This window comes from Terrapene carolina, unplaced genomic scaffold, assembly GCF_002925995.2.
Source record: "Terrapene carolina triunguis isolate 2854851 unplaced genomic scaffold, T_m_triunguis-2.0 Scaffold132, whole genome shotgun sequence".
NCBI classification, from domain to species: domain Eukaryota; kingdom Metazoa; phylum Chordata; order Testudines; family Emydidae; genus Terrapene; species Terrapene triunguis.
The window spans coordinates 23,827,148-23,839,551 of NW_020664483.1; the positions used below are offsets into that span (position 1 = coordinate 23,827,148).

The 12,404-nt window shown below is 46.4% G+C and overlaps 1 protein-coding gene across 7 annotated transcripts in view; it reads left to right on the forward strand.

Moving 5' to 3' along the window:
• Positions 1-12,404, forward strand: part of CCDC88A (coiled-coil domain containing 88A) — a 367,236-nt gene that overhangs the window by 286,761 nt on the left and 68,071 nt on the right. For all 7 annotated transcript variants that reach the window (XR_002908971.3, XM_024215537.3, XM_024215545.3 and 4 more), the window contains 2 exons: positions 10,317-10,458; positions 12,206-12,382. Coding sequence is in view for 6 of the 7 variants with exons in the window: in XM_024215537.3 (XP_024071305.2) it covers positions 10,317-10,458; positions 12,206-12,382 (319 nt within the window). In the remaining variant the exon portion in view is untranslated. The remainder of the gene's footprint in view (positions 1-10,316; positions 10,459-12,205; positions 12,383-12,404) is intronic.

Sequence of the window (12,404 nt, forward strand, 5' to 3'; positions counted from 1 at the left end):
GAGTTGGGTCTCATAGAAAATACCACCTGAACATATTTCTTTATGAATCTCTTTTACCTTTATAACTCTTCCACACACGCTCGTGCTGGGACTTACAAAACACAAAAGTCTGTACCCACTAAAAAGAACTCTGCCTAACAGAGCAAGAAGGGGAAACTCTAAGCCCCCTACCTTTTGGGCTCGATCCTGCTACAATCGAGGGTATATTCCCCTTTGCAATTTTTCCCCGACAGACGGGTAGGAGTGAGGACTCTAACCCTCCCCCTTATGGCCCGGCACATCTACAACTGGGGGTGTGCACACCTGAATGATTGATCACTTTATATGTATGGTATACCTTTTAGCAATATTTGGCAGTATTTTCAACAATCACAGTGCATGTCTTCCCCCTTTCACAATTTTCCACCAAAAACTGTTATGCTTATAAGAAGCACATGGGATCTTTTTCAGGGGAAAAGGCAATACGCCACATTTATTGAAGATACAACAATTACCATATGCATTCAAACACAAAAACACACACACTCACTCACTCTCTCTCTCTCTGTCCCGCCAGTCAATGTTATAGTTATCAGTCCAGATCAAGCTAGTGGCCAGCTAGTTTGATCACCAGTAGGGAGGAGCCGGGCTCCGTCAGTCACGACATGATGCTCCGGGGAAGTCTTGGCAGGACAAACCCAAAGTTTCACGGCAAGGCATCTGCTTATATAGTGATTTTCCTTCATTGGGACCAATGAGTTTTGCACCATCATGGTGTAATCAATTGTTGTTTGACGAATGCTTGTTTTCTTAAATTGTCCTTCTCATTCTTACATCAAGTTCCTCAGGGAGTTATCTCAAGAAGTTGAAGTTCTGCATGGTCTCCCTGGCCTCCATCATTCCCTCCCTGGATCTGGGAAACTGGTACGCCACCCTTGATTTGAAAGATGCGTACTTCCATGTGTCAATATTCCAGGGACACAGATGATTCCTGCGCTTCACAGTGAGTCCCGCTCACTACCACTTCGCAGTGCTCCGAGGGTGTTTACCAAATGCATGGCGGTGGTGGTGGCCTTCCTCAGGCGGCGAGGTATCCAGGTTTACCCGTACCTCGACGACTGGCTCATCAAGGGTCTCATCTAGGTCTCAGGTCCAACACAATATCTCAGTGCTGCAGCTCATGTGCTGTGCTCTGGGTCTGTTAATAAACGAGGAAAAATCAATGTTAGTCCCGGTGCATAAAATTAATCGGAACAGTCCTCGACTCCACCCGTGCCAGAGCATTTCTGCTGCAGGACAGATTAGAGACAATGGCAGGTCTCATTGCCAGTATCTCTACGTATCCCCTCACTATGGCCCAGGTCTGCACAATCTACACCCCGCCCAGAGACCATCTGGACAAGATTGTCATGATTCCACCAAAGGTACTTGCCTCCCTGCAGTGGTGGACCGATCCAAAGGTGGTCCTGGAATGAGTTCCGTTTCAGAGTCCCAACTCTTGGTATCTCTGATATTGGATGCCTCCGACCTCGGCTCGGGAGTGCATCTCGGCACATTGCAGACCCAAGGGACATGGTCCCCAGAGGAGCTGCAGAGTCTTCCTGCCACACCTTTCCAGTCAAAGTGCACATATACTCACAGACAACACAGCCTCAATGTTTTACATCAACAGGCAAGGGGGAGCTCGCTCGTTGGCCGTCTGTAAGGAAGCACTTTGTTTGTGGGACTTTTGCATCCAGCACGACATCCACCTGGAGGCATCGCACCTCTGCAGCATCCGGAAGGCACTGGCGGATCGCCTCAGCAGGTCCTTCTTCTCTCCCCACGAGTGGTCCCTCCACCTGGACGTTGTCTAGGTGCTCTTCCAAAGGTGGGGGGCTCCCCGAGTGGACCTGTTTGCCACCAGGCAGAACAGGAAGTGCCAGCACTTCTGCTCTCTCCAGGGCCTAGGCAGGGTCTCCCTTTCCGATGCTTTCCTTCTGTCATGGGAGGGGGATCTGATGTACTCATTCCTGCCAATTCTGCTGGTCAGTAGGGTCCTAGCAAAAGTCAAAAGAGACAAGGCAAGGGTAATAGATGAGGAGGTGTCAGTTCCAGGAGAGGAAAAGCTGCTTCTGTAATGAGGTGTCAATTCCAGGAGAATTGACACCTCCTCATCTATTATTGGGAGTGGACTACATCCACCCTGATTGAATTGGCCCTGTCAACACTGGTTCTCCACTTGCGAAGTAACTCCCTGCTCTCCATGTGTCAGTATATAATGCCTGCATCTGTAACTTTCACTCTATGCATCCGAAGAAGTGAGGTTTTTACCCACGAAAGCTTATGCCCAAATAAATCTGTTAGTCTTTAAGGTGCCACCAGACACCTTGTTGTTTTTGTAGATACAGACTAACACGGCTACCCCCTGATACTTGATTCCACATCTAGCCTGTCTCCTTTCTTGGGATGGAGGGTGGGATTGGCATTTTTTGTACTGAGCATTGTTAGCAATATTTTAAAATCTTTCCTCTGTCTGGGCCTAATCTCACATAGCCTGATAATGATGACATTAAAGATTTTTCAGTTTGTTGCTTTGCACCTTCAAGCACTTAGGGTTGGCTTTTTATCTTTAGACAAAGTGGGTTCATGGTTCTTCCACCCTAATCTGGCATCGAAGTCTCAAATCAGGTTAGAAGTTGTCTTCGCATTTGCAGCCTCCTAATCCATGGAGGTTGGATGTGAGGTCTCTGCTAGTCTTTTTCCTTTTCACTTCTCTGTATAGACTAGTCTAGTTCTCAGTTACAGATGCAAGATTTTTTTATTTGCAATTTGATGTTTACATGGGTTCTCAAATAGGTAAATTCTGGGGTCATTTCCCTCTCATATGATGGTGACTCTTTAAGGCCACTGCATCCTCTTTTTAATCCTTTTACTCTTGGTCCTCTGCTTCAATTCCTGTCAGGGTGTAGCTGTTGTGGCTTCAAGAATCACAGACAGTGTGTTCCATTTAATAAGCCCAATATGTTTTTTTTTAAATCAACTGACTAACAGGTGTTCAATTTTGCCTTACGCCTGGAGAAAGTGTAAATGGCTAACATAAAAATAATTTAAAAAATGTTGCTTTCTAAGTTCTGAGAGCATATACAAATGAGGGAATAAGTAAAATGATTAAGCTATTTTTTTTTAATGACTGTGACTTTTAAGTTTTTCTGAAAGAGACAACAGTTCTTTAAGATTGTCTGTCACTGACAATCTCAAGAGATATTGTTCCAAACCTAAATATTTTAAATATGACCACTTACCCCTAAATATATGGGGAGGGGTTTGTTTTGTTTTCATGCTCCATAATATAGTAAAATCCTCCCAAACAAAGTCTCTAAATACCAGGAGCTGAGCTGGGTGAGCAATTCACACGTGAGCATGTACGTGAAATAAGCATGCACGTGCACAATACTCTATTACTCCTCCTCCTTTGTGCCTCTGGTTTGGGAGCAAGCAGGGAATAGAAACTAATGAGAATCTTGTTTTCCAAATACTTCAGTGCACAGGAGTCTAATCAAGTTCAGTTCCATGCTTGGCTGATTGAAATGGAGCCAAAAGAAAGAGTTGATTTTGTAGATATGGTAGCTTTTTCTGTATCAAGGAATATATTTTAAAAGGGAGCTAGAGTGTAAAATTTTAAAAGATGTGACAACTTTGACGACTATCCCTTTAAAAATATCTAAAGAGAGTATTGGAGGACTCACGTCTTGGTAATAGGATAATGAGACTTTCATCATTAATGTTGGGTAAATCCAATCCATGCCAAATGGTACTGTACTTTTCTCTGCAATTTCATCAGAGATTCCTAGAATTGAATGGGCATGGATACTGAACTACATGCACTCCTACATGTGTTCCCTACAAGACACCAGTGAAGCATGTTGGCAGGGAGTCAGGTAACTTACATTGCCACTACTAGCAATCAGTCCAACACCTTCTTCAAGGGCTTGCACATGTTTATTCCAATGTAGGCACGTGCATGCCTCGAGCACAGTCACCCGAAATTTTTCCTCTAGTGGTATCTATCGGGTCAGCTCTGGCGCCCTCCAGTGCCGTGCGCTCATAGTGCCAGTATAAAGGGCCCTGCTGACCCTGCGTCCCCATAGTTCCTTCTTACCGCCCATGACGATCTCTGAAACTGCTCTCTTTGCTTCAGCAAACTTTCCCAGTGGTTTTCACTGTTTTTTTTGTGGTGTATATAGTTAAATTAGTTATATATAGTTAGTCAGTTTTAGTCTATAAGGGCAGACCTTTTCTCCTTCAATTGGCAAAGTTCATCCACTCCCTGGTGCCGGCACATGCCTCAGTCATGAGGCTTCATGCCCTGTGCCTACTGTGGCAAGTCAAAGCCCTTCAGAAACCCGTAGTCGAGGTGTCTCAAGTGCTTGGCAGAGATTGACTGAAAGAACCACGGCCAGATCTGAAAGGACTTCAAACTTTGCACGAAAAAAGGATCGAGAGGCAAGATTGAATGTCCCTTCTTATGGAGGCAGCTCTGAGACCCGCTTCGGAACCAAGTTGCTCGGACTCGGCACCAAGTAACTCAGCATTCGTGCGGAGTACTCCTACCACTGTGCGAGAGTCTTGGCACCATTCCCCATCCTCGTTTCCTAAAAAGAAGCACAAGAGGCAGCCGGCTGAGAGGGTTCAATCCCCGGCGCTGAAGTCGGCCAGGCATGGGGACTGGGATAGAGTGAGAACTGTGTCAGGCCACTCTTCTACCTCGGCACCACAGCAGCAGGTACCAGTGACTCTGGTACCTATGCAGGTCCCAGGGACTCTGGCTCCAGAGGTTTCATCTTCAGGCAGGCAGTGTGGTATCAGTATGTTTACAGTGCTGTCAACTCTGGAGGCATTCATAGCAGCCAGGGACCTGCTTTTGTTGCCAGTGCCTATATCTCCGGCAGTGCAGGAATTGGCACCACCGGTACAGTTAGACAGGGAACCATCTTCTCCCAGCCTCTGCCCAGTATAAGGACCCATGGTACCATCCAAGGGAAAACCCTCCATGCTAGCCTCAGCACAGACTTCATCACAGCACTGATCTCTGGAAACAATGGGGTCAACACCTCCCTGGTCACCTTGCCCAGACCTTTTGTCTTCAGAGTCAGAAGTGGGGTCACACTCCTCTCACCCTCGCAGCCACCCCCGAGTCACTTCTACCCCACCATACCAAACACAGTGGTACCACCGAGTGCTTGGCCCTCTCATCCTTCGGGGCCAGTGCCAATGCAATGGCCATTTTGGACCCCATGCAGGTTCCCCCCCAGCCCAGGGTCCTTTCTCAAGGTGCTCCTATTTGGCGGCTTCCGAGAGTAGAGCACTATCAATGCCTCGACGGGAGACTCCCAATCCAGACTCCAGTACCGAGCTTCTAGAAGAGGGCTCGTGGGTCCTGGCCAATATGGAAGGAGGGGTGGAGGGCCCTCAACCAATGCTTCCACCTCCTCGTCCCCGAATGAGACAGTATTGGCAGCTGGCATGTCTTCTTCCCAAGATGACCACAAGGCTGTCTCCAGGATTTGTTAAAGCGGGTGGCCTTGAATTTGGACATCCAGGCAGAGGTGGTCACAGAGTCCTCTCATAGCCTGCTGGACATCTTGACAGCGGAGGGCCCCTCAAGGGTGGCCCTGACACTCAATGAGGCTATCATGGACCTTGTTACGGTTCTGTGGCAGACCCACTGCTTCCCTTCCCCCTATGTCAAACATACGGAGCAGAAGTATTATTTGCCAGTCCAAGGTTACAAGTTCTTATACTTGTATCCCCCTGGGGTCCCCAGTAGTATCGTCCACCAATTAAAGAGATCACCCAGGGCAATTGGGGACACTGTCTAAGGCAAAAGACTCCAAAAATTTGGACTTACTTGTCAGAAAGATCTACTTTACTGGAGGGATGCAACTTAAAATAGCAAACGAGCGGGCACTGCTGGGTCACTATGACTTTAATATGTGGGATGTCATACACAAGTTTAAAGATCTGCTCCCTTAGGAAGCTAGCCAGGTGTTCTCCTTGCTGGTTGACAAGGGGAAAACCATAGCGAGGGCCTCCTTGCAGGCAGCCCTGAAAGCAACTGTTTCTGCAGCCAGATCCATGGTCTCAATGGTAACCATGCACAGGAGCTCTTGGTTACAGTTTTCCGGTCTTCCTGAAGAGGTCCAGCAAGCCCTCCAGGATCTCCCCTTTGAAGGATCCTCACTCTTCTCTGAGCAGATCAATGCTTTGCCCCACCGGCCTGCCAAGACCCACAGAGGAGAAAGAGCAGGAGGTTTGAGCGTAGGTCTCCTCCACCAGCTTCCAACTTGGGGCCGACACATGCTGCTCCCAGGCACTCAGGGAGCTTGAAGCTCTCTTTTTGATGGGATGCTTGAGGTTGCCATCCCAGTCCCTGTTATATTGGATGCAGTTGCCCCTCTGTTTTTGGACCGCCTGTCCCAATTTATCAGTGCCTGGACCCATATCAGCTCAGACCTCTGAGCATGAGCTGAGCATGGTGGAAATAGAATACAGTCTCCAGTTTCTTTCTACTCACCCTTCCTATTCCCCTCCCCATCCCTCTTCAGGTACCTTCTCACGAGCAACTCTTCGTCCAAGAAGTCCAATCCCTTCTTCAGATGGGAGCTGTGGAAGAGGTTCAACAAAACATGAGAGGAAAGGGGTTCTACTCCCATTATTTCCTAATTCTGAAAGCCAAGGGTGGTCTCAGACCTATTATAAACCTGCGCCGCCTCAACAGCTACCTCAAGAATCTAAAGTTCTGTATGATCGCTCTGGCCTCCATCATTCCCTCTCTGGATCTTAGGGATTGGTGTGTTGTCCTCAATTTAAAGGACACATATTTCCACATATCGATTTTCCAAGGCCACAGAAGGTTCCTCAGATTTGTCATGAACCAAGCACACTATCAGTTTGCGGTGCTTCCATTCGGCCTGTCAGCTGCTCCACATGTCTTCACCAAAGTCATGGTGATGGTAGCAGCCTTCCTGAGGAAACAGGGAGTGCACAGGGATCAGGTGGAATCCAGAATCCAGCTCATCCAGTCAACCTTCCAGGCCTTAGACCTGCAAATAAACATGCAAAAGTTTACCCTCGTCCCAGTGCAGAGGATAGAGTTCATTGGAGCAGTACTTAGTTCCACTCAAGCCAGAGCCTTCCTCCCAGGAGATTCGTTTCAGGCGATCACAGTCCTGATAAGGTCCTTCAAGGCCCAACCAGTTACCACAGTGTGGAGCTGTCTGAAACTCCTGGGCCACATGCAACGTGTTAGGCTACGCCTCAGACCTCTTCAGGCATGGCTGGCCACAGTGTTCTCACCTATCTGTCACCATCTGGAGTCGGTTCTCACCGTACCTCCTCAGGTCCTCATTTTCCAGGATTGGTGGCTGGACCATCACGTGATTTGTGTGAGAGTATCCTTTTCGTGGCCCTAACCTTCGTTGTCCCTGGTTTCGGACATGTTGGTGCTGGGTTGGGGAACCCACTTGGGCCCCTCAGGACTCAAGGCCTTTAGTCTCCAGAAGAACTCTCTCTCGTTATCCTTCTGTCTCACATTGTGAACAGAGACGTATTGGCTGTCCGGGACAATATGACAGCCATGTTTTACATCAAGAGGCAGGGTGGGGCACATTCTTTCCTGCTGTCCCAGGAAGCAGTTCATCTGTGGGAATTCTGCATAACACATTCAATCCACCTCAAGGCTTCTCCCTCCTGGGAGTGCATAACCAACTGGCAGATCGCCTTAGCAGGTCTTTCTCCATTCACCACAAGTAGTCACTTTGGCCGTACATCACAAGGGACATTTTCCAATAGTGGGGGACTCCCCAGATAGATCTGTTTGCTACCTGAATCAACAGGAAATGCCACCAGTTCTGTTCCCTGTGAGGCCACAGCCCGGAGTCTCTCATGGATGCTTTCCTGCTGCTGTGGACAGCTCACCTGTATTACGCCTTTCCTTCTATCCCACTAGTGCACAAGGTTCTGATGAAGATCAAGCAGGACTAGGTCATTCTCATAGCCCCAGCATGGCCCAGGTAACATTGGTTCGCCACCCTGTTAGGCCTCTCAGTGGAGGGCCCTGCTCCCATTTCCTTTATAGCCAGACCTGATCTCCCAGAACCACGGTCGGTTACTCCATCCGAACCTCAGCTCTCTTCATCTGATGGCCTTGGAAGCTCCCTGGCTGAATCCTGAAGAGCAGGCCTGCTTGGAGCAGGTTCATCAGGTCCTGCTAGGTAGTAGGAAGCCCTCCACCAGGGCTACTTACTTTGCAAAATGGAAGCAGTTCTCCATCTCGTCTTCCCAGCATGTAATTCCACCCTTGAGTTCTTCATTGCAAGTTATATCGGAGTACCTGTTGCATCTGAAATAGCAAGGCTTGGCTATTTCTTATGTCAAGGTCCACCTTGCAGCGATATCAGCCTTCCATCCCCCAGTTGACAGGCAGTCTGTCTTCTCTCATGTGGTAGTTATCCATTTCCTTAAAGACCTAGAGAAGTTATACCCTCAGGTTAGAGATCCCATTCCTCCCTGAGACCTAAATCGTCTTCTCAAAGCTTATGGGTCTTGGGTCACCTGCTTGAGCTGCTGGCAACATTCTCATTAAGTCACCTCTACTGGAAGGTGTCCTTTTTAGTGGCCATCACTTCAGCCAGAAAGGTTTCAGAGATGCGTGGCTCACGTCGGAGCCCCTGTACACAGTTTTCTTCAAGGATAAGGTACGGTTGTGTTCACTTCCTGCTTTTCTCCCAAAAGTGTTTTCGCACTTCCATTGCAATCAAGCAATGTTCCTTCCAGTTTTCTTCCCAAAACCACCTGAGAATAGGGAGGAGCAACGGCTACACTCTCTAGATGTTAGAAGGGCCCTAATGTTCTATATAGAATGGACTAAGCCGTTTCATAGATCTACCCAGCTAATCATAGCGGTAGCAGAGAGGATCAAGGGATTCCCTATCTCCACTCAGAGAATCTCGTCCTGGATCACATCATGCATTCACATGTGTTATAAGTAGGCAAGCGTTCCGTCTTCAGCTAACCTGACTGCTCATTCCACAAGATCACAGGCCTCCTGAGCCGCTTTCCTAATGCAAATCCCTATTCAGGACATCTGCAGGGTGGCAACCTGGTCATCAGTGCACATGTTCTCGGCACACTATGCCATCACTAAGGTTAAGATTTTGTCACAGGTATTTTTAGTAAAAGTCATGGACTGCAAAACTGGCAATAAACACAAATACATGTAAGCCCACAACCTCTCCGTGACTTTTACTAAAAATAGCCGGGGAGGGAGACTAATAGTAAGAGCCCCATTGGGGGCTGACCACCAGCCATTGCTCCGGCCTTGCCGCTGCTCCTGCGGTGGGGGCTGACCGAGCCCCGGTCATGTTTCCAGCCCCAGGAGCCACTGCTCTTGTATCAAGGGCTGGCCCCCAGCCCCGGGTGCCGCTGCTCCTGTGGCAGGGGCTGACTGCCAGCCCTGGGAGCTGCTGCTCCTGCTCCACTCCTGGCAGCTGCTGTTCCAGCCTGGGGGTTGACCCGGCTCTTGCTGCTGCTCCGGCGGCCCCAGGCCACAGTTCCGGCAGCCCTGGAGACTGACCTGGCCCTGGCCACTGCTCCTGCGGCGTGGGCTGATCACCAGCTACTACTCTGGCCCCGCCACTGCTCTTCGATGGGGGCTGACAGCTGCTCTAGTCCCACCACTGCGGCAGGCTGAGTCAGCCGAAGAAGTCACGGAGGTCCATTAAAGTCAAATAATCCGTGATCTCTGTGACAAAACCAGATTCTTAGCCATCACCCAACAGGCTGTCATCATGTCCATGAACTCCAAGGCTATCTCCTATACAACTGCTTGCGAGTCACTTACATTGGAATGGACATGTGCAAGCACTTGAAGAAGAAAAAACAGTTACTAACCTTCCATAACTGTTGTTCTTCAAGAACATTCCAAGAACCACCCTCCTTCCTCTCTTAATGGAGTTAGCTGGAAAGAAGGAACTGAGGGGGTGCAGGGTTGGCAAGCCCTCTATTCTGGTTCTATAAGTGTGTGACACCAGAGGGTGCCAGGATGACCCAGCAGTTCATCCTGGGGGGAAATTTCCGGTGACTGTGCTTGGGGCATACATACATCTACATTGGAATGGACATGTGCAACCCATCTCAAAGAACAACAGTTACAGAAGGTTAGTAACCATTTTTTCAAGAGCACTATATTCACCTAGAATTTTAAAATATGTATGTCATTTAAAAAAAAGTCTTAAAGAATTTTTTATCTTTCTTGAAATAATAAAAATATATATTTTTTAAATTTCATTGAGTAGTAGGTACAAGCTTTTGGAGTCAAAATTAGAGTCTACACTAAAGAAGTCTCTAGAAATAAAAGAAGAAAAAATTGCAGCTTTGGAAGCTCGTTTAGAAGAGTCAACAAATTTAAACCAGCAGCTGCGCCAGGAACTTAAAACAGTAAGGAAAAAATGACATGACCATTTTTTTCCTCAGGTTATAAAATTCTTGAATACCATTCTTATTTTCCAATTTTATTTGCAGTTTATAATAATATTCTTACAACATTAAGTACACTTGACAAAATAATTCACTTATCTCTCAAAATACTTAAGCTTCAGAAGTAGTGCATTCTATATTACAAGACACAGGAAAGCTTGTCTGCAATTTTCTTAGCACTAAATTTTCAAAAACTCACATTACATAAAAATTCAGATCTTTATTCGGTAAAAATATTAGAGTGGTGATTCATGATGGAGGTCTTGAATTTTTCTACAATATTTGGTGTGTGTGAGGAACAGTGTTTAAAAACAAATTATTTACTGAATTTAGACCTTAAGACAAGAGTGTTGTGTCTTCAGCATTGCTAATTCTTGTGAATTTATCTCAAGAGCTACAGTTTTTGCAGTATTTGCTGTTCAGTGTCATGTACAGTGGTTTTCAGTTGAAGAATTATGGGTGAACAATTGTTGTAATTGAAACTAGAGGCTTCATTTCCTTGGCTTACTGATCATTCCAGTGTCTCAGCTGCATGCTCTGTACTGCTGTGCATGTACAGAATCCTAGTCTAGAGACACCAGCCAGTGGCAACTCCAAGACACTACCAATTCCCTCAGGAAAGGTGATTAAAGAGGGTCACTTTGAGGAGGGGTATCCCTGTTCCCACCCATCTTCAGCTTGCATTTTTCTCCACACTGCTGCTGAAATAGTGTACGTAGGTAATAGTGGGGAAGAGGACAGGAAGCAGTGTTCATTAAGGTAGGAGAAAATGCCAGAGAAGGGAGCCAAAGACAATACAGTGCCCAGTGGAGAGGCAGAGGATGATGTTTGGGGAAGGCCAGGAGTACTCAATGGAGAGGTGGTGGGAAACAGAGTAGGGACCTGAAAGTAGTACCCAGAAACAGTCTGGAAGGGAAAGAGCATGTATTGGGAAGAGTTCAGAGAACCTTTGCCTCCCATCTGTCAGGAAAAAGAAGAGAGGAGGACCCCCTCAATTTCTGTAGGTGCATTTTGTCTGTGTTTTCATCGAAAAATTCACACATAAGGGAGAGCAAAGGGTGATCTCTAAGACTTTATAAAAGAAATCCCAAAAGCAAACCAAAAAGGAATATTGATATTTTTACAGAATGCATGATTTTCAAGCCAATCTCCTGACTTCTCTTGGCCTGGATCATAATTTTTGAACTCACAGAGTTGGCAGGACTGTGTCTTGCAGATAAGAGTTAAAATAAGTGATAAGACAGGTTGTAACTAAGAGTTACATTATGGGCCAAGTCACAGAGCTTTGATGGTGGGTAAAAGAGAAAAATGCAGTTGAACTCAGGGCTTGATTTGGGGTACAAAGGATCCTCACTTCCCAAGAAATCTAGAATTTAGTGATATAACTTTAAACATCTGGAATGGGATGGTCATCTATGAAATTTACCCATCTAGATTTTTACACTTGTATAATTAATTTGAGGTACAGTTGAGTGCACAAAAGATACTTGTATCCAACACATAGTAGATAGGGGTGTAGTTGTTCTGCTGGCAGTTTCATGTTTTATATTTATATAATATGTGTAAACTCCCACAGTTAAATTGACAATTATAAATATTAAAAATATTCATTGAGTTTCTTGTCCTGTGCAAATTACATTCACACATAGTTAAAAAAGAGGTTTGGGGTTATATTTTCAATTTTTGTAATTGTCTTAATTGATTTTAGGTGAAAAAAAACTATGAAGCCCTCAAGCAAAGACAAGAGGAGGAAAGGATGGTACAGAATTCTCCTCCAAGAACTGGTGAAGAAACCCAGTCTGTCAATAAATGGGAAAAGGAAAATCAGGAAACTACTAGAGAACTATTGAAGGTTAAAGATAGATTAATAGAAGTAGAAAGGAATGTAAGTTGTTTCAATTTTACTT